The 22,307-nt window shown below is 42.6% G+C and overlaps 2 protein-coding genes across 5 annotated transcripts in view; one reads left to right on the plus strand and one right to left on the minus strand.

The window, feature by feature from the left end:
• itgb4.L (integrin subunit beta 4 L homeolog) overlaps positions 1-11,845 on the plus strand; it is a 45,866-nt gene extending 34,021 nt beyond the window's left edge. Inside the window, exons 30-41 of one of the 2 annotated variants that reach the window (XM_018235331.2) lie at positions 2-139; positions 336-518; positions 1,087-1,218; positions 1,481-1,675; positions 2,688-2,852; positions 5,360-5,476; positions 5,556-5,705; positions 5,906-6,094; positions 7,163-7,318; positions 7,450-7,614; positions 8,101-8,217; positions 9,212-11,845. In XM_018235331.2, the coding sequence (XP_018090820.1) occupies positions 2-139; positions 336-518; positions 1,087-1,218; positions 1,481-1,675; positions 2,688-2,852; positions 5,360-5,476; positions 5,556-5,705; positions 5,906-6,094; positions 7,163-7,318; positions 7,450-7,614; positions 8,101-8,217; positions 9,212-9,351 (1,847 nt within the window). In that variant the 3' untranslated portion in view covers positions 9,352-11,845. The remainder of the gene's footprint in view (position 1; positions 140-335; positions 519-1,086; positions 1,219-1,480; positions 1,676-2,687; positions 2,853-5,359; positions 5,477-5,555; positions 5,706-5,905; positions 6,095-7,162; positions 7,319-7,449; positions 7,615-8,100; positions 8,218-9,211) is intronic. The other variant, XM_018235330.2, reaches the window with a different exon arrangement.
• Positions 11,518-22,296, minus strand: galk1.L (galactokinase 1 L homeolog). 3 transcript variants are annotated; one of them, XM_041575632.1, is made up of 9 exons: positions 22,161-22,296; positions 17,932-18,172; positions 17,053-17,242; positions 16,760-16,879; positions 15,872-16,007; positions 15,492-15,673; positions 14,824-14,974; positions 13,748-13,910; positions 11,518-11,653 (listed from the first exon to the last, which is right to left on the minus strand). In XM_041575632.1, exons 2-9 carry the CDS (start codon positions 18,082-18,084, stop codon positions 11,582-11,584), a joined length of 1,167 nt encoding a protein of 388 aa, XP_041431566.1. In that variant the 5' UTR covers positions 18,085-18,172; positions 22,161-22,296; the 3' UTR covers positions 11,518-11,581.
• Positions 22,297-22,307: the final 11 nt, after the last annotated feature.

Below are 22,307 nucleotides of genomic sequence, written 5' to 3' on the forward strand. Positions count from 1 at the left end.
GTACCCAGTGAACCTGGCCGCCTGGCCTTTAACGTCATTTCCAGCACAGTGACACAGTTAAGTTGGGCAGAGCCGGCTGAAACCAATGGTGATATCACAGCATATGAGGTCTCCTATGCAATGGTCAACGAGGACAACAGTAAGATGGCTGCTCCCCCAATTCCTGTCTTCTCTCATTTTAAGCCATTTTAAGCTTGAACTAGATTCATAACAAGTAGCACTATGGGCTCAAGTTAAATTCTCCATTACACTGTACCCTAACAATGTCCCTTTCTTTACATATGAATATGTATGTCTTTATTTCCTGTGACTTAAATTCCTGTCTGTTCTGGCAGAACCCATTGGTCCCATAAAGAAAGTCCAGATTGAAGGTCCTAAGAAGCGTATGGTTCTAATTGAAAACCTACGAGAATCCCAGCCATACCGATACACCGTGAGGGCCACCAACAAAGCTGGGTGGGGGCCAGAGAGAGATGCCACCATGAACCTAGCTACACAGCCCACCCGCCCAATGTCAAGTGAGTAGCACAACTACAGAGGAACTAAATGTTATAGTCCAGTCCAATACAGAAAGTCCCTTTTATTACCCAAGGGATTGTGCCCTCTTTGGGTTTAATATACAATCATCTCTACATTTATATGCCAATGAATTTTAAAATAATTAAACAAAACATTAACAGACCCCCTACACTGTTTATAAATGGTGTCACTACAGAGGAAGCTGCAGGAAAGCCTGGAACAAACATTTATTATACACACAGTAGAAATGTGTTTGGGGTGGGGCTGGCCCATGGATGTCAAGTTATACTTTCCATGAATACTGTTCTGCCACAAGACCATTGACATTTAAGCACAATTCAACTACAGACTCCAGTAGGGAAGCAAAACTTGGGAATCAGAGTAAAGAAAGATGGAACATTTACAGTCTGATTCTTCTCAGCATTTAGGGAATGGGGAGCACCAATTGGCATGTATCAGTAGAAATGTAGACGTCAGAAGAGAAAGAAAGCATTGGGTGCTGTATGGATGCTTTATTGCACTATTATGACTGCTGTAAAAGAACCCTCTCCTGTCTGTTCTCCACAGTTCCCATTATTCCCGATGCTCCTATTATTGATGCTGAAGCTGGGGAGGAATATGACAGCTACTTGATGTACAGCAATGATGTCCTGCGCTCTCCAGTGGGCAGCAAGAGACCCAGTGTATCCGACGAGTCAGGTGAGGATACCCCAAAGCATAACATAGATTCTAGGGGGGGCTATAGACAAATGGGTACATTGCAATCCTCTCTTGTGCTGTTGTGGATATCCATGATATTGGACCTAATACAGAGACCAGGTGCAAGGATGCAATAAACTACAGACCCCTTCTGCTGGCTGTTAGCACCCACACGATAGTGTGTGGAACTCTGTTGCTTCCCCTGCCATCTTTCCTCCACTCTGTACCCCTCTCCATCTAAGCCACACCCTGTCCCCTGAAGGCCGGCGCTGGAAGTATGTCCCTCTGCTGGGCTCGGAGATGGACCTGCGGCGGGTCACCTGGAAACTGCCCATAGACATCATACCACGCCTGTCCGTCAGCAGCAATCTGTCCACTGACAATGAGAGCTTGCTGGACCAGCCTGTGACTACCAGCTCACTGACGAGGAAAGGGACCATGCAAGCAACCCCAGAAGGTGACAGAAGGAAGATAGGGATCCTTTTTTTCCTACTGCCCCTTTCCCGATGCCATCAGTGTAATGTGCTAACAGCCTGTATGGGGATCTGGGGTACCCTGCATGATGCTTACAGGGTGTGCTTTTACTAGTTTACCTAAGCTAATGACTGTCTGGGACACTTTGAGGTGGCTGCTAATTTATTTGGTTAGGTTATACTTGGGCATTATTTGTACAGTATTGTGGAATATGTTGGCACTTTATAAATACATGTTAATATTACACAAACTTTAGACATGAACCCTATTCCAATCACCCACTCCCCAATACAGTATACACAGTAAAAAAAGGTTCTTGCAACAATGTGTTCTATTTGATTACTGCATTTAGTAGAGGATTTGAGTGAATCCAAGGTTTTTGGGGTTTTTTTGTCGGCTCTGTGTTCAGCCGAATCCCTAGACCTTGCCGAACCAAATTCAAATACTTATATAGGCAGGATCTGGATTTGGCCAAAATCTTTGGTCTTCAGATATTGATTGAAGTACAGCACCACAAATCTTTTCTGTAGATAAAAATGCCTTTCTTGGAACACTGGCAGGACCTGGATAAGCCTGGATAGAAATCCTTGGCCTTCAGCCACAGGAGAGTGGAAAAGATACAAAAAAAAGTTATTTACCCCAGGCCTAACCTACGGTTTCACTACAAATATAGGCCTCCTTAAAATACAAAGATTTCAGCCCTGTTTCTAGATTAATTTTCAAAGCCGACATTCAAGTATTCTATCTACTTTGTCTCTCTGTTTTAGGGAGATGTGCCTTATAGGAGTTGCAGTACTTGCACTAATTGTTTGTATAATATTCAGGGCAGCGGTGGCCCCACCTTTGCGATTGGGAAGAATTATTAGATAATGATCTTTTACCACCTTTTCTAATCTCCCTCATATCTCACTCTTTTATATATTTGATGCATTTCAATTTAATGCTCACTGTAGAGCTCTCATCTTACTAGCATGGTTGGTTTTTCTCTCCTGTAGAGCAACTACTTAATGGACGCACAGACTTTTCCTTCTCGGGGGGCAGTCTCAACCGTGCCATGGTATCAGGGTACCAGCAACTCAGCCCCCACGTGCAAAATGAAACCTACAGGTTTGGTAGCACCAGCTCCCAACATACAACCACAACAGTCATATCAGGGCAAGGTGAGTGTTTCATTTGGAAGGGTTTCATTATTTATTTCAACCCAGTCTCATTATCTAGTGTTGCAATGACATCCCTTTAATACTGGTCTCTAATACCCAGCAGTTGGGTTGGAGGCAGCCATTCTCATTGCTGAAGACACTACAGTAGTAAGTCATAAATGTTTTGTTTAAAAGTTAGAGGTATCTAATGGGAAAGACTTTTAGAAGCTCCTGCAAAAGTGCCACCGAACGCTGGGTTCTGACCTTGATTTTCATAGTCACATATGAAATCCACTTGCTGCATTACTAATCTGTATTTGGGAATGTATTATTTATGTGACTGCACTACGCAGCCTAGTAATATACACAGTCAGCCATGAAGCATGAAGATTTCACATGTGGATAGTATTAAAGGGGTGAGGTGGCAACATTACCCATCTCCTTTACCATGATTTCTGTGCACCCATTTCACTCTACAAACTCGACTTTGTCTCTGTCTTCCCCTTTCTGTTACACCATGGTCTGTCACTTCCTCACAGTCTCCTGCTGTCTTTTTTTCCTGCCCATCCTGCAGAGCGGGTTGGTTGGCCCCTGCCACCCGTGCAGGAAGACCCTGAGAGAAGATTTTCAGGGGCACAGGTGATGGGTTACAATGGCACCTGCAGAGTCCGGGACACAATAATCATGGCTGAATGTCCCAGAAGCACACTTCTGGGAATAGGTACCATGGAATTATGTCAACCTCATGCTGACTGGTCATTGCTTCCATGGATGCTCAACCCCAACCCCCTAAATGCTGAATCCCCAATCAGTTTGATCCAACCTTCCTGCTAGAGAATGTGCTGCATTAAATAATAATACTCAGTATGTGTAGGCAATCATCTTCAACGTTGGCTTCCCAGCAACTGTTAGACTATATCCCCCAACATCCAAACAATAGCCAACAGATGGGAAGCCATTTATTGAAGATAATTGATATATAGGTATGATACTGTCTCTTCATGACCTTGGGGATCCCCAGGTTAAGAAACATGGTGCTACAGCAACTGGTGAGCACTAAACTGGCTGGTTTTCAATCTAGAGTTGATCACTACAAAAAGCTTTTGCTCCGCTGCTTTCTCAGGTCCTTTGGGTATCCATGAAATATAATTAAACCACTGAGCTTTTTCACATTGGTCCAAGAAGAGCAGCGATCAGGGAGAAGTAGGGGGCATTGACATTAGGGAAAAGTGGTGTGTGGGGGGTGGATTGCCTGAAAAGGTTTTGTGGTTTGGACAAGTTTGGATCAGGTGGGTGTCGGTTGCCTCAATCTAGGTATTTTAGTGAGAAGACTGGATTAGCTTTCCCAGTTGCTTGATCTTAGTGGGGCTAATGCAAAAATTCTCTGGACTCTAATGTGGGTTTACCTTTTAACACCACTAGTCATTTATTTAAATTTCTGTCATAAAGTATCACTGTTGGGTGGGTGAAATCTGCAGCAATAAAGTTAAAACAAATTATACTTTGTATTATTATAGATAGAATGCAGCACACTTGAGGACAGGAGGTATATTGCATGAGTCACTCCTTTTAGCCATCTGTTATCAGAGGAGCTGGAAGAGCATGTGGGTATAATCATTATAGCCATGATTAGGGTTGCCACCTGGCCGGTATTTTACCTGGCCAGCAAAAATGATGCCTATATTATTAATAGGAAAAAACGGCAATAATATAGGAAGGCCGGTATTTTTATCCAGAAAAGGTGGCAACCCTACCCACAATGCCCAGCAGCCCCACTAAACTTAATCTTATTGCCTGGCTAAATAATCTACCCTGAACCTTATGCTCGGCTGCTCCACCCACCCCTTTATCCCACTGCCAGAGAGACAACTCATTGCTGGTGTCTCTGGCCTGGGGGGGCTTTAACCAAAACTGCTATAACCATCATATTCAGTCACCTTGGCCTGGGCATGCATGTAGGCCAATCTTATTGCGTTACCATAAAAACAAAATGGAGGCACTTTAAATTAGTTGAAATAACTAATTGCAAGAATTTAGAGCCATGGGAACAGGTATATCTAATATAGATATAAAATCCTATAATCTTAATTGAGTGTTTCCACACTTTGAGAAACATTTATCCATGTCATTATTTTTCCCTTGAAGACCAAATTATCAGAGCAACCATGAGGGGGCATTTAATTACCCTGAACTATCCTGTTTTGTTTTGGGAATAAAACAAATGAATCCCAACAGCCTTCTGAATCTAAATTCAGATATCTTGACCAGGACTTGAGATGGCATGGAGAAGGCAGTTGGGATAAGGCTATTGTGCTTGCCAAAACAGGAAATATTTAGGTGGGAGTGATAACAAAACAAGAAAAGTTTTTCAGAAAGAAAGTTATACTTTCCCTTTAAATCGTGAAGGTATTTCTACAGTTACCATCAGTTTTAATGTAGTGCATTTCATCATTATTAGTGACAGGTTAAAAATGTGTATTCTTCCATTTTGGTAACTTCCTGTTTGGCCCTTCTCTCTTTACAAACAGGAGCATCAGGGCAGAACAGACTGGGGCTCCCCCCACTCATGTTAGGAGGAGGAAGGGGTCGCACCCACTCGGAAGATGTGAGGGATGCTCTGACAAGCTTAGATGTGGCTATACAGGGTGAGTATATCTTCTTAGCTGACCAAGCGTATGGTTACCTCTAAATGAAGGCAATATTCACCATATTCTCTCCTTGCAGATACACGTCTTTCCCCGGGGATCCCCGACACCCCCACACGTTTGGTATTCTCAGCCCTGGGACCCACCTCCCTTAAGGTCAGCTGGCAGGAGCCGCAATGCGAAAGAGAGGTTCTGGGATACAGAGTGCACTATCAACAACTGAACGGAGGTGAGTATCATATTATAAATGTAATAATACCAATTCTTATTTAATCTGTTGCTCATATTAGGATCTAGACTTCTTCATTGGCGTTCATTTCCCTCTGTCCATTGCTACTGTTTAATACTCACAGCTCACCTATCCCAGCAATGACATCATACCTATAATACCAGAACTAGTACAATGACTTCATTTGTCTCTCCATCCAGGTGAATCAAGGTCCATTGACATTACAAACCCAAGGGAGAACTCGGTAGTGGTGGAAGACTTGCTCCCCAACCACTCATACATGTTCCGGGTGAAGGCACAAAGCATGGAGGGATGGGGGCCCGAAAGAGAAGGTGTTATCACTATCGAATCACAAGTGGATCCTCAGAGCCCACTCAGCCCTGTACCAGGTACCTTCTTGGAATAAGAGTTAGATATTGGGGAGCACCAGCCATCGAACACAGGGGATGGTGTACAGGGTCAAATAGTTAAACATGTATCAGAAAAAAGAAGAGAAAGAGCTGACCCATATAACTGCACCCTCCCATCCATGACATCCGAAGCTCATGCGAAATGGTTAATCAAAACATAACTTTTAATACGTTAAAACTAATGTCCAGTATGCAACTTTAAAATATCAGTTAGCAGCAGGAGGCTGATCGACCAGGCAAATAGGTGGGTTCAATTGGTTATATGCTGTTGCACCTATATAAGATACTAATAATCGAAATTATCATTTCGCATATTCAATATGCATCAGTGATAGAGTGTAGCCGCTGGAAAGTCACCCAGAAGATACCACTCACAGTGCCAACCCCTTCAACCACTTTCGAGATCCCTCCCATAGAGTGGTTAGATAGGCGTACTTATGTAATTTGTGCCGGTGACCCAAGGCCGTTATCGTAACAAAATGTTCGATAGAGTACAGTGTGCCTCAGGCACATCAAAACCTAGATTTGCTACTAATGCCGGCCCTTGGATCCAAAAGAGCCTCCAACCCCTTCACCTACATAGAGTTCCCTCCCAATCCATGAGAAAAGCTTGCCCTTCTACGTCCCTATCAGTAGTCCTGCCTAAGCATCTGCTAAAAGTGTGCCTGACGCACGTTTCACCCTCTAGCTGCAGGCTTTGTCGAAGGCAAAATGGGTCTCTTCTTTTTTCTGATACCTTCTTAGAATAACATCTCAGAATAACCGTCTTCAGATAAGGTCATGCTTGCCTACACGTCTGTGCATCTCAGGATAACCTTGAACCAAACTAATTTTAACAGAATGTTAATATTTGCCTCAGCTGAGACAAGTAATATGGCAACTCTCTCTATATGTAAAATTATGTGTCTAACGGCACACAATGTTCACGCAACCTATCCACTTGCATTGTATTGTTGTGCATGTATAAATATATATATATACACAGACTAGGATATTAAAGACTGCTTATATTGTTTTTGTAATGGCATATCTACCTACCTTTGGCAGGATCTCCATTCACATTAAGCACCCCCAGTGCTCCTGGACCACTGGTTTTCACAGCTCTGGCCCCTGACTCCCTGCAGTTAAGTTGGGTGAGACCCCGAAAGCCTAATGGAACAATCCTGGGGTACATGATCACTTGCGAGATGTTGCATGGAGGAGGTGAGCGCTCATAGTATAAAGAAGTCCCCATTGGCAACCTACTGAGCATACAGTCTGGTTGATAAGAATAGATCTAGAAAAGCATGCAGTTTATATAAAGCACTGTATCCTTTTCCTTTTGTCTGCTCCAGGGGAACCACGAACTATCTACGTTGAAGGTGACAAACACGAGACTTCCCTTACGGTTCCTTTCCTGAATGAAAATCTGCCATACAAATTCAAGGTCCAGGCGAAAACAACACAGGGTTTTGGACCAGAGAGGGAGGGGATAATTACTATTGAATCTCAAGATGGAGGTGAGAATTTGGGATTTAATAAAATAAGCAATCACGTGGTTTGATCATTCTTTCTAAGTTTAGAAGGACGTATGCATATTTCCTTTTAGTCGTGTCATGTGATCTACTGCCTTCATGTCATAAATCACCAATTTAGTCATGCATTACTGCAAATTCAGTTTTTTAATAATAACAATTAAACCTTAAAAATTGAGTTTCTATTAAGAAGTATGGAGAGGTAGAGTACACAAAAAAAAAAAGAAATGCAGTTAGATATAGCTGGCACCAATATCTTGTGCCTCCATGATAGATAGGATGTGGCCCACACTTTAAAGGGTGTTGCACAATTAGCTACAAATCACCCCACTCTTCTGCAGCTTCTCTTTACTGGTGAATGCCATCATTTGTTCCCTAAATGAATATCAGGGAAGGCTCTTTTTCACTCCTTCCTCTGTATAAAGGAGGCTGTCATGCTCCCTCTCATTACCTATCCTATCTATTCCACAGGAAACTTTTCTCAATTTGGAACACAACAGATCACACGTCGGGAGGTGTTCAATCTCCCAGAAGAATACACGCAAAGCAACATCACTCAATCCACCCTAACAGAACCATTCTTTTCAGGTAAGAAAACTCAGGTATTTGTATTCAGAGATTCAGGTATTCATTTGTTGCTCAGGAGCGAACACTTATATACTTACATTTATAGGTTGGGGAATCTGGGGTGTCAAGTTACACTCACCAATGGGGCAGGGTGTCCAATTATATGGACCAAATATGTCTCTTTGGGGAACAGTGAGTTAGTAAAGGAGATTTTTGAACCCTTATATTGGAAAATGAGAAGGTTATGAGGCAGTGTATCGTTAGTAGTTTCCGTACTATCCCCCATATGTAATAAAAGGAGCTTCCCAGGAGCAGTAAAGCATAGCAGCCGATAGGATGTTTGCTTTAAACAGATGACCAGTAAATGCTGCCTGCTGATTGGTTGCTATGGGCTACTGCTCCTGGTTTATTACATAAACCCCTATGTCTTTTACCTATAGTTCAGTGGGTCTCTACAATGTTTTTGGGTTATTTTCTGTTTTGCTGTGGGGCAGATCCAGACTGAGAATTAAAATAGGCCCTGGCATTTCAGGTACACAGAGGCCCAATCAGCCCACATAGAGGCCCAAACAGACCACGCCAGCCCACTAAATACTGACTTTCTATGGAACCTTATAGCAGCCCCTCTGGCATTTGCCAGAACCCACAGATTGCCAGTCCAGGCCTGCTGTGGGGCTAGGTAAATTCTAGTTATGCCACGGTCTCTTTCCCATAGTCAGACCCTATTAAAAGGAAATTTCATGGTTTCCTCATTTTCCTGAGAAAGCAGTCAATACTAATGAAAATGGAAACAGGTGTTATACAAAGATGACTTACCTTAACCACAGTGGGATGAATATACATTTATCTTGTGTGCAGCTGCATCTGCCCCTTTATCCCTGGGAAGTCAATTTGCTACCTTCTTCTGTTGCTGCACTACAATTCCCAGCAAGAGTTAGGCATGTAGTGTAGTCTAGTATTGTGTTGGACTATCCATGGTGGGCTCTTTCTAACACATCTCCAAATTCCTCTGCAGATGGAATGACTGTGACCACTCGTCGTATCGAGGGTGCCAACACAGTTACACAACAGGTCACCAAAGAGCTTGTCACACGGACCATGATGTCTGGTGGCTCCCTGAGCAGGCAAGTGGAGCGCCAGTTCTACGAGGCATGAAAGGGATATCTCTCATCATATGACTAATCTGGACATTGACTTATCACTCGCACTTTGTTGCCAAAGCCGCTTTAACCCTTTCCCTCCTGCCAGAGTCTAAAATGAGCATCTGCTCCCGCAACCCTGGAACTGGGGTGATAAATTCAATAATAGATGGGCGCACTGAATAGTGTGAAACATCCAGTCCTTCAACTGTTGAAAACTATAGCTCCTTTCAGACAGAAGTTGCTGGAAACCTGTAGATTTTGACACAGCTACCTTAAAGCATTTCTATTATCAATGCCCAGCACACAATAAACAGGCAACCTACTGCTTTTATAAAACGGCAACTCCAATAATCCTTTGCTTGAGGTTCCTAAGAATGATGGGAGTTTTAGCTGAAAAGCTTTACAGTACATAACAGGCCTTTTTTCATAAAATAATAAAAAGCCTGACTCTAGCAATGCTACATGATAAACTTTGTTTCTTGGGGCATGGGAACTGTCAAGATCCGAACTAAATGCATGCTTTAAACCAAATCCTATTTAAAATACTTTTTTTTTATTGCAATGTAAATAATAACTTGTCCTTTTTTATACTGCAGTTGGGTGAAGAGGTGGAATAATATACTTTGTAAATTAAACAAAGAGGGCACTGTAGTGGCCACAAGGGGTCTATATTAAATAGAGGAAGGGGTGAAACAAGCGGAAACGTTGGTAAAAGATGGTGCAGCAAGTGGCAATACCTTGCTTATTCCACTATGGACCAGCACTGGGATCAATCTTAATATAAGAAAACTCCCTAATCATCTTGTCTTTTCTACTGGTGAGGTATGGAAAGGAGATTCTAGTCTGAATTCAGGAGTTTGCTCTAATATCCTTAGGCACCCCAAGCCGCTGTGCAAAGTGTTACACTACTTTAAAGGTATACTGTCATGGGAAAACATGTTTTTTTCAAAAATAGTGCTGCTCCAGCAGAATTCTGCACTGAAATCCAATACTCAAAAGAGCAAACAGTCTGCCAGAAAGTAGCCAGAAAGCACAAGTCACGTGAGTGGGGGCAGCTGGGAAACTGTCAATATGTCTAGCCCCATGTCAGATTTCAAAATTGAATATAAAAAAATATATGTTTGCTCTTTTGAAAAATGGATTTCAATGCAGAATTCTGCTGGATCAGCACTATTAACTGATGTGTTTTGAAAAAACATGTTTTCTCCTGCCAGTATCCCTTTAAGTTAATGTAAAATGACAAGTCAAAAAGAGTTCTGTCCACAGTGTTGTCCACCTATACCAGCAGGTGATTACAACCAGATAATATTTGTATGGTTCTATAACTATCAGGGTCAACTTGGTCACAAGAAGAAATACTGTGGGGGGGGGGGGGGGGCTGGGCAAGTCAGATGGTCTTTCTTCCCCATTTGCACTTCTGCTCTTCCTCTTCTTCTCACTGGGAGACAGTGGGATTGGAATAAGGCTATAGATGTGAGCAGGCAACAGAAAAATAAGGGGGGAGCTGGAACAACAAAAGGGAAAAGAGAAGGGGTTGGATGAGGAAGAGAGAAATGGAAAAAAAATGAAAGGAGAAAAAGACAAATAGAAGAATACATATAAAAAAGAGAAAGTGTTGAAAGGACAAAGAATGTGAGAAAACATTTAAATGACAGTGAAAGAAGCAGAGCTACAGAGGCAGTGACTGCAAACTGGACCTGAGGGGTCCCATGGGTACAATTTATTAGATCTTATACAACACTATTCCATTTGTAAGGAATGTGCATGGAATTAGTAAACTAGTGGCCACTAATAAAATGGGGGCAATAAAGAGGAGAGACACCACCAATTTTTTATCCAAGAGATTCATCCAGCCACCACCTATATAAATATTCTAAAATCCTTGTATATATGGTTCCAGCGTTAACACGTTATAAGTACGACTGTAGCACACCAGCCGTGCTCAAGAGTTTGTTGAACTGACAAAATGGAAGGTTGCGAGCTGTCAGGTGCCATTTGTATACTTAAAGACAAGGTCACAATGTTTACCAAATGCAGTTCTATCAATCCCAAAACAAGTTTTTGTGTTCTGGGAGCACCGGATTTATTTTTTGAGTCCTAGAAAATCACTGACTTTTTTTTTCTTATTGGCAATAAAGTAATTGCCAAGTAAATGCACATTTACATCAGAGGCTGAAAGAACTGTATAAAAAGAAGAACCATTTATTTTACTTGGGGTGGCCATCTTATTCCTTTGACTCTGATTACACCGTCATTATGCCAGAACCAGCAGAAGGTTTGGCAATGTAGAATGTAGGGGTGCCTCTGTATTTTGCCTGCAAACAGAAACAAACAGGAATGTTTACTGTGACAGAACAAAGGGAAAGTGCACCACCAAACTCATAAATTGCAGGGTTCTGTATTTTTTTAAATTTACAAATGCATTTCTAAGTGTCAGATGTTTTCTGCTTTGTTTATGGAATGTTTTATGTAAAAGAATAAATAAATAAAACACTTTTTTGTGACAATAAATTGCATTTTCATACAAAAAAAAAACAAAAAAACAGGATCATTGTTTTCCCTTATACAATAGCATAGAGTATATAGCATATATAGCACAGACATTAGCTGCACCATGAAAGTATCACACGGGGGTGCGGTCCAACTTCTGTGGTACTAAGGGCCAGAATTTTTCTGGCCTACGTGGTGGAGGACCGATAATGGAAGCCAGTACAGATATAGGATCTGTTATCCAGAATGCTTCGGACCTGGGGATTTCTGGATACTGGATCTTTCCATAATTTGGATAGTCATACTTTAAGTCTTCTAGAAAATCATGTAAACATTAAATGCTTCCAAGAAGGATTAATTATATGTTAGTTTGGATCAGGTAAAAGGTACTGTTTTATTATAACAAAGAAAAGAGAAATCATTTAAAAAAAATTGGATTGTTTGGATAAAATTAGGTCTATGGGAGAAAGTTATTCTGGATAATGGGTTACCAGATAACGGATCCCATACCTGTATTGACCACACCCTGTTTTAAACCACACCCACTTTACCATGAGAACTCATTACATCATATGTGAAAAATGTAAGTCATATTAAACCATATTCTTAAATTCATATGCCTCCTCCTCCCCTGTGGATAGCACAGCAAGCCTCAGGGACCCCCCCCCAGCACATGGGTAAACACCTTAAGGGCCCCTAACAACAATTTCCAAAGGCTAACAAACCCCCAGAACAAACCCAAGCTCTTGTGCCACAGGTAGCATAGGGCAGGCAGAATAGAGCACACACAGAGAGTATAGAGAAGGCAGAGTATGGCACACAGGGAGCATAGGGCAGGCAGAGTATGGCACACATGGAGTATAGAGAAAGCAAAGTATGACACATCCATGGAGCATAGGGCAGGCAGAGTATGGAACACACAGGCAGAGTATGACACACACAGGGAGCATAGGGCAGGCAGAGTATGGCACACACAGGGAGCACAGGGCAGGCAGAGTATGACATGCATAGGGCAGGCAAAGTATGGCGCACACAAGGAGCATAGGGAGAGGCAGAGTATGGAACACATAGAGTATAGCACACACAGGGAGTGTAAGACAGGCAGAGTATGGCACACACAGGGAGCATAGGGTAACAGAATATGGCACACACAAATAGCATAGGGCTGGCAGAGTATAACACACACAAATAGCATAGGGCTGGCAGAGTATAACACACAGGGAGCATAGGGCAGGCAGAGTATGGCACATACAAGGAGCACAGGACAGGCAGAGTATGGCACACACAGGGAGCATAGGGAGTGCAGAGTATGGCACACACAGTGAGCATAGGGAGTGCAGAGTATGGCACACACAGGGAGCATAGGGAAAGCGGAATACAGCAGGAGATAGGGAAACATATCAGGACCACTCTAAGATGAACAGTTCATACTGTGCAACATACAGTGACACAATGCTGGTGCCCCTCCATGTGGGCACTTTCAGTCTGGGTATGAGGTGTGAACAGTACAGCTTTAGGGTGTGAACAATAGAGTTGTTACAGGTGAGAACAATGCAGGGGGGATTAGAGGTGGAACAATGCAGGAGTTTACTGTCTGAATTTGATGTGTAAACAATTCAGGGGCCAGTACTAATAACTTTTAAAGCTTTAACAAGGCTGCCCCTAAAAATTTGCCGCCCTAGGCCTGGGCCTTTGTGGCCTCGCCAACAAATCCCGGCATGGAGACGGACCATTCAATTGTGTGCACAATGGAACAGTTATGAAAAATAAAGACCGGCGATCACTAATTATACCATTTATACACTGATACCTAAATGAACAACATGCAACCTGTAGCTATACAAAATACTCAAATGCAACTCCTAGCATCCCAGGTTTGCTTGCTTTATACCACTGTATGCTAAACATTCCAATTGTACCTTAATTTGTTGCTTGGCTCTCTCAGCTGCAGAAGTCTCCAGCAAGGTGACCGTGCAGCCTCCAAAACCTCCACCTGTCATTCGGCTGCCATAAACACCAGGAACCTCCAATGCTATTGCCACTAATTCATCAAGTTCTGGGCAGCTGACTTCATAATCATCCCTAGGTTAGGGCAAACATGTAAATTGTCAGTGCATTAATATAAATTCTACTAAATTAGGCTAGATCAACCAAGCTTCATTATAGATTAATGAAGCCAAAAAAAAAAAACACTGGTATCTTAGTTAAGACCAGGCACAATGTAGAAAGAAAGCAGTTCAAGAGAAGAGAGTACAAACACTCAGAGCTCTGTATCTGGGAAAATGTTTTCAATTTCGCAGGGGTGGGGTAATGTAAATATGAGGAAGTTTCATCTAAAGATGATTTACCCCTCCACTTTCCCTCTGCAGGGGATAGTATAGATACTGTGAATACGGGATCTGAGGTGACTTATACCACTGACTTATCTGAGGTGACTTATACCACTGACTTATCTGAACAGTAGATGAATCATACCCATTACTCTCTTTTGGTCTGCCAGCCTAGACCCGCTTGCTCCAAGCCTTAAGGTGGCCATACACAGGCAGATAAAGCTGCCGATATCGGTAGTTTAGACCAATTTGACAGTTTATCTGCCCGTGTATGGGGGCTTCCCGATCGATATCTGGCCACGATATCGATTGGGAAGGTTTGATCTTTACCCGACCAACCCGTCAGAGCCCCTTGGCGTATCATAATCTGATCGTTCGACCATACGGCCGAACGTTCAGATTACCCCAATATAGCCATTCCATTAGTGGCATATCAGGGAAAGAATATTTGAGTCTATGGCCAGCTTTACTGTTAGATACTTGAAGGGCGTCCACCCCCTCCTCAACTTTCTATTCTACTTTGGATCCTTCTGAAGTTCTATCTTTTTTCTATACACTTTTCTTCTTCTTCTCCTCTTATCTAGCTCTTAAAAAAAGGTTTAAAAATGCAATAAAGAAAATCTTTCAAAAAAAGGTTGATTTACCCTTTACAAGGCCTATCCTACCTCAGAGAGTTGTGACTCTCCACCATGAATTTTCCAAATGCTTTGTAGTCTCCCCTCTGCAGGGCATCCGCTGCATCTGTTGTTCTTGTTATCTCCGAGATGACATGATGAGCCCGTTTATAACAAGTCTTAGTCAGACTCTCCTTCATTGCTGTGAGATATAGAATACTGTCACAGTGAATGCAGAAATTTATTAACCACACATACATTGAGAGAGAGGAAGGATTTGGCAGGATTAGTAGGATTTGGATTCAGCCAAATCCAAGTCCCTGGCCGAACTTAATCCTTAAAATGATGTGACTTTTCGACACAAACAAGAAAATTGCAAATAGTTTTAACCCTTCCTTACCTCAATTTGCCTATGCAAAGTAAGGTTTGGATTTGGTTTGGGATTCAGTGGAATCCTTAATGAAAGATACGACATTCAACTGAATTCCATAATAATGGATCCGGTGCATCCCTAGAAAATAACTGTCAATAAGTTGAAATGACACAAAACAGCAGCTTTGTGGTCTTCTACCAGAAAACCAATCTATGTGGAACAAGTTAATTTTACATAGTTTTATACCAGATTTAAGTTTGATTTAGTGCTATTATGAGTTAATCTAATCCTGTAGTTCCTATTATCCACCTGCAACCTGAAAAGTCTATTAATTAACCAATCTGACCTTCCAAGTCCTCCATGCTGGCATCTCTTAGACTCTCCTTCTTAAGAGTTCTAGCAGCCTCCTCACACTGTCGTCTACGTTCAGGATATTCACTACCAGTCAGCTCATGGCGCACATTTGAATTGGTGATGAGCACAGCCAATCCTGGGTCTGCCAAAGGGAGAGAAGTCACGTCCAAAGATCTTGAAGAAAAAAAAAAGACACATGGTGGACACCAACCTTAAAAATGGTTTAGGCCAAAGTAGGGCAAGTTAAAAAGCACTGAATAAAAAGGAAAATAAAACAGAGGGGGGAAAAAGAACACGGTGGTACAAAGAATAGTGAGAAGAAAGATGTTATTAGGACTGGGTTTAACCACATCCCCAAAAACCCAGACTGACCTGCAGTCAATTAGCAGAGCATGGCCCTCCCTACCCATCACAGAGATGAACTGGTCCATGATCCCGCAGGGCACCCCAGCAAATGTATGTTCAGCTTTCTGGCATGCAAGAGCCTTCTGTACAGTGTCACCATCATCTGAGGACCCGGAAGGGACATAGACTCAGTATTATGGACGTGGTGGTGGCTGCCTATGTATTGCATTCAATTGACCTCATCTGGCTACATATTTTCCCGTCTATTACGGAAAGCATCAAGTTCTGATTGAGCCACTAGGAGGCAGTGTAGTCAAAGAATAAAAGCTTTTAATTAATTCTGTCACTGCACCATGGCAATATTATCCATTATCTCTTGATTTGAGATTTGAAACCTGCATGGACAACTAGAAATGCATTTAGACTGCACTAGTTATTGTAGCCATACACTGTGAATCTATATTAACTTCTAAAACAACTAGCCATTATACATGTTGATCTGCAGCTTGAGGTAGAGTCCTGCGCGGGTCCATTTTTTGGAACCCGTACCCGACCCGTACCTGCAACCCGCATTCTTGCCCACTTGGACCCACTACTTGACCCACAAGTACCTTATCCGCAAGAATCAGGAAGTGCTGTCATTGTAAACCGGAAGTGACATCATCCGAAGTAGGCGTGATCAGAAAAAAGGAGTAAAAATTGCAATTGAGAAGACCCGCGGCTAGACCCGCAATCCCGTAAACCCGCACCCGGAACTTCTACCAGCATCCCGCAGGTTTTTGCGGGTAACTCGTGGGTACCCGACCTGCTGCAGGACTCTAGCTTGAGGGTAATGTTCATTTGGGCTCAGAAGATCCTCATTAAATTTTGATGACACAAAGTACCATGATTTTGAAAGTCGACCTGGTTACATACCATTGCACAGCTGCTGTAGGAATGTGTATGTAGCCACTTCTAGGGATGCAGAGCTTGACAGACCCCCACCCAAAGGGACATTGGAGGCAATCACAGCATTGAATCCAGGAACTGGACCAGCTGTAAGGCAATAGAAGAACTTGATTTACAAAATTATGAAACACATGCATTTAAAGAGAAATGAAACTAAAAAGCACAAGGTATCCTAGAACTGGAAACGTTATATATAGATATATATATATATATATATATATATATATACACATATATATAACAATAGGATTCTCTCTCACCGCGATAATGTTCTATCACACCCTTTACATAGTTAGACCATTTGGGAGCTCCTGGTACCAGTGGTTTCCCCTGCTGTGGAGCTTCGAATTCCACAGTGTGTGGTTTATCTGCACCTTCTGCTGTGGTAACAATGGATATGTGCCCATCATCTCTCGGACTCCCAACTATAACAGTGACGAGGGGGAGGGCCTGTACAGGGACATTAACATTATGATTATGTGAAATAATCTAGTCACAAAGCATAACAGCAAACAAGACATCTAAGATCAAGAGCACCAACTGAAAATCAATAGGCTGTAAGGTCCTTCTTTATAAGAAAAAATAATGGGGCTTCACTGCTATTGAACATAGTCCTACTTACATAACATGAGAATAACTGACACAACACCGTCATAGTCACACTAGAGTAATGACATAGGCACACATATTTTAAATGGAAAACAAAGGTAGAAGCAGCCTTCGGGGAGTGTGGATATGGTTGATCATTTAGGTTCCTAAATGTGTTTTTTTGAGGGGGGGGGATGTGGGAGTTATAGTTCTGCCACGGGTCTTTCAATATATCAATATCAGGTACTAAAAAGTTTTTTTTTTGTTTTTTTTTAAATGTAAACATCACCCCAGTGTTAAATATGCATTTTTATTAATATTAACAGACTTGCGTTGTAAAAGGAATTCATGTCTATAGAAATGTACTAATAAATACAATCGATTTTCTATGCTAGCTGACAAAACAGGGGCTTCTTCTCCTGCACTGCTCATTTTATGATCGCCCAGAGACGTATTGTACTATGTATAACAGCCTTACAATCAGACTCCAGGAACAGCCCCCTAGTGCCCTGCATCACCTGACTTCCCTGTACAAACCCTGCTATCCTCACCATTGGCAGCACAAATCCCCCGTTGTAATCTGTGTGTTCCCCGATCAGATTCACCCGTCCGGGAGCAAACACACTGATCCTGGGCTCGTTTCCACCGAAACTCTTGGCATACTCCCGTCGGGCACTTTCCAGGAGCTCTGTCATCTCAGTCATGTTATGCCAGCGTGACACGCACACTTCCGGGTCTAGGATCACTCTGTCCAAGTGTGAAGGATCCGGCACCGCCCATTAGTAAACGTCACTAGAAGATGGACACGCCCCCTTTCTACTAAATCTGTTGTATTTCAACACACAGTGGTCACAGGGACAACAGCATGTCAAGACACATTAGGGCAGTATATGACACAGTGACCCTAGCAGTTAGCAAGCAGGAGTAGAGAGGGTGCCAGCTTTTTTCCTTGCAGAAATTCTGAAGCCAGTGCAGACAACAAAATATGGTTTTAAAAGAATGTTATGTAGCAACACATAATTTATCATTTATTCTGACTGAGCAGCCCCTCTGGGTGACATCGTTTTGAAAAGTGCACACAAAAGATAACTTCTTTGCATATTACCATAAAACTTTTGGGGAATGTTGGGCGCTAGGACCTGCACATGTTCTTCTCCAGACTACAGCTGTGCAGGGCAATGCAGCCGGCTAGGTTACATTTGCATCCAAGCAGCATTGGACTGGTGGGTCCAGGGCTCACGAGGCTGCCACTTAAAGGCAAATTCAACCCTAAAACCCCTTAACCCTACCCTACATAGACCCCCCTCCAGTGTTGGACTGGCCCACCGGGATACCAGGAAAACTCCCGGTGGGCCCTGGTGTCAGGGGGCCCTTGAGCTGCTAAAGATTTGGCCTATTTCATGGCTATTTCCTATTTCTTTGAGAACAAAGAGGTTAAATATATGGAATACTAGATTATAGTATGTAAAGAATAGAGACTAGGAGAATAGAGGTTGAATGAAGAGAAGAATAATAATAGTACTGAGAGTGGGCCCCTGCTCTAAGGTCCTTTGGTGGGCCCCTGGTCTAAGGTTTTAGGGTGGGCCCCTGGTGTCCCAGTCCGACACTGCCCCCCTCCATTCTCTCCCAAGCCTAAGTGTTACCCTGGCAAATGCCCCTAACGTTTTACTTAACCCTCTGTGCAGATTCCGGCATCGGAGTTCACAGGCACCATCTTCTTATCTTCAGAATGAGACTGGCGTATTTGTAGTTGGAGCAATTTCCTGTCTCGCGACAACTGCGCATGCGCCAAAACTCACGTATATTGCAGAAGCGCCAGTCTCATTTCAAAGATTACCGAAGTGGCTGAAGATTGCACCTGTGAACTCCAATGCCTGAAGGGGTAAGTAAAACGTGGAAGGGCTGCTGTAAGGTGCCATAGAAAGTCAGTATTTAGTGGGCTGGTGGGGGCTGTTTGGGCCTCTGTGTGGGCTGATTGGGCCTCTTTCACAAAGCACCGTTTATATAGTGAATAAAGTACCGAGGAGTTTCATGACCATATAAAAACACGAGGCCGAAGGCCGAGTGTTTTTATACAGGTCATGGAACTCCGAGGTAACTTCTAATATCCTCATATTTTGCAACTGGGGGTACTTTATTTATTATAATACACAAGTTTCAGTAAGTCATGTGACAAAAATTACATCAGAACTCACCGTTTATAACTGATGACATCAGAACTCACGGTTTATAAGGATATAATTTACAAGATATTTATGGCTTTTGTGTATTATATAGTGAATAAAGTACCCCCTCTTGTAAAATATAAGGATATTATAAGTTACCGAGGAGTTTCATGACCATATAAAAACACGAGGCCATAAATTACATCAGAACTCACCGTTTATAACTGATGACATCAGAACTCACCGTTTATAAGGATATAATTTACAAGATATTCATGGCTTTTGTGTATTATAAGGATATAATTTACAATACCATTAACATTATTAGCTAATAAGTATACAGGTATATATCCCAGAAGGTATCAGCTAGAGAGGGGGCTGTCATATACCCCTAGTGGTACCATCTAGAGAGGAGATTGATTAGTTCAGGCAGTACCAGCTAGAGTCAGTTAGTCCATACACAGTATACATGTGCCTCAGTCAGTATACAAGTCTGCAGGTAGGGTTGCCACCTGGCCAGTAAAAATTATGCTTGATGCCAATGTTATTAATAGGTAAAAAAAACGACAAGAATATAGGAAGGCCGGTATTTTTTTCCGGAAAAGGTGGCAACTCTATCTGCAGGCAGGGAGTGGGTGTGAGTCTGGGTCTGTGGGGGCCACAAGGTTTTTTCCCTCTTCCACTGGCCCAGTCCAACCCTGCATCCAAGTGCAGCAGTTTGCAAAGCTGTGGTGGGCTGCATTTTGTGTGCTGCAGACTCCTCTGGGGTTTGTGTTAAAAAAAAGTGACTTTCTCATTTCTGCAACATTTCTTTGTTTTGGTGTCTTATTAGGTATGGTATTGTGTGTGCTCTTGGGGCTTCTGTCTCTTGACTGTGATTCAGTCATTTTGTGCCTTAGCCATTGCACTATACCTGTTCCTCAGCTATTACATAATATATAACTGCCTCAGTCATACCTGTTCTGCTAGGTAGTAAATAATACACCAGTACCTCATTAGACACTGTACTTGTACTTCAGCCATTGTTCCTCAGCCAGAACACACACTATATAGTGAATAAAATATCCTATATTGTAAAATATAAGTCACAAAGGAGTTCCATGACCATATAAAAGCACGAAGCCAAGGGCCAAATGCTTTTATACAGGTCATGGAACTCAGAGGTAACTTATAATATCCTCATATTTTGCAACTGGGAGTACTTTATTTTTTTATAATACACAAGTTTCAATGAGTCATGTGACAGAAATGACATCAGAACTCACCGTTTATAACTGATGACATCAGAACTCACCATTTATAAGGATATAATTTACAGGATATTCATGGTTTTTGTGTATTATAGAAATATAACTTCAACCTAAGTCACTGCGCTATAAATGTTCCTCAGGCAGGACATAATAAATTTGTGCCTTAGCCATTACACTACACATGTTCCTCAGCCATTATACAGTGCTTTGCCCTCAAGGAGCACTATACAAATAAAAATATACATACATACATACATACATACATACATATAATACACAATCATATCCTTATAAACGGTGCTTAGTGATGTCATTTCTGTCCCAGGACTCATTGAAACTTGTGTATTATAATAAATAAAGTACCCCCTGTTGCAAAATATGAGGATATTAGAAGTCCTCTTGGAGTTCCATGACCTTCGGCCTCATGTTTTATATGGTCATGAAACTCCTCGGTAAATTATAATATCCTTGTATTTTACAAGAGCGGGTACTTTATTCACTCTATAAGCAGTAACGGAACTAGGTGGGGACGGGCCCTGGTGCGGGCCGTGCAGCCGGCCCCCCCCCACCCTCGTCCGTGCGCATTTACTTTGTGGCTGCAGCGCACGCGATCTGCCGGGGGGGCCCTGCGGGGGTGCGGGCCCTGGCCCAGTTAAACCCCCTGCTCCCCCGGTAGTTACGCCACTGTCTATAAGTGCCTCAGTCATTCCACTAAACTTGTTCTCTCACTATACCTGTTCCCCAACCGTGAGCCACATTCGAATGTAAAAAAAAATGTTGGCGAGCAACATAAGCATGCAAAACGTTAATGGGAGTGCTAAAAAAAAAAAGGGCTGTGGCTGACTATTGGTAGCTCCTATGTTGACTTGTAGCCTACATTTTATGCAATTAAAATGTGCCTTTAAGCCAAGAATTCAAAAAGAAGCACCTGCATTGCGGCTACTGGGAACAACATTCAAGGGGTCAGAGAGCCACATGTTGCTCATGAGCCACTGGTTTGGGATCACAGTCTTAGACAGTACTACATAGCAATAACAACAAATTTGTAGCCATACAGAGCATTTGCTTTTAGATGGGGAAAGCTGGAAAAAGATAGGAAGAAAGAAGGAAAATATTTATTTATTAAAAAAATAAATAAAGACCAACTGGAAAGTTGCTTAGAAATAGCACTTCTATAACATACTAAAAGTTAACTTAATGGTGAACCACCCCTTTAAGAGTGTGGTTCCCACGGTCCCCTATAACCCAGTACAGAGCAGGATGTTAACAGGCGCCTGCCACCGCTCAGGTAGCTGAGACTGTGCTAAAAAAGGTAACACCCCTTCCCCGTGCAGTGGGCTGCTCCACTCCCCTACAGAGACACACCTCAGCCTGGATCACATTCTTCCACTCAGCTCAGAGCTGCCCATCTCTCTCGGGGCGCGGGGGTAGTAGGGTTGCGCCTGCGTTGACCCAGTCTTATCCGCGGGTCTCAGAGGGAGCAGTTCGGGATCTTGCTAGGGTCATCGGTTC

This window comes from Xenopus laevis, chromosome 9_10L, assembly GCF_017654675.1.
Source record: "Xenopus laevis strain J_2021 chromosome 9_10L, Xenopus_laevis_v10.1, whole genome shotgun sequence".
NCBI lineage: Eukaryota > Metazoa > Chordata > Amphibia > Anura > Pipidae > Xenopus > Xenopus laevis.

Excerpts from the sequence above, each read along its gene's own strand:
- galk1.L (XM_041575632.1), bottom strand. The coding sequence starts at position 18,084 with ATGACTGAGATGACAGAGCTCCTGGAAAGTGCCCGACGGGAGTATGCC. Across the intron at positions 15,674-15,871 it reads GCTCTGCTAATTGACTGCAG|ATCTTTGGACGTGACTTCTC; the intron begins GTCAGTCTGGGT and ends TTTTTCTTCAAG. Across the intron at positions 11,654-13,747 it reads GAGCCAAGCAACAAATTAAG|GCAAAATACAGAGGCACCCC; the intron begins GTACAATTGGAA and ends TTCTGTTTGCAG.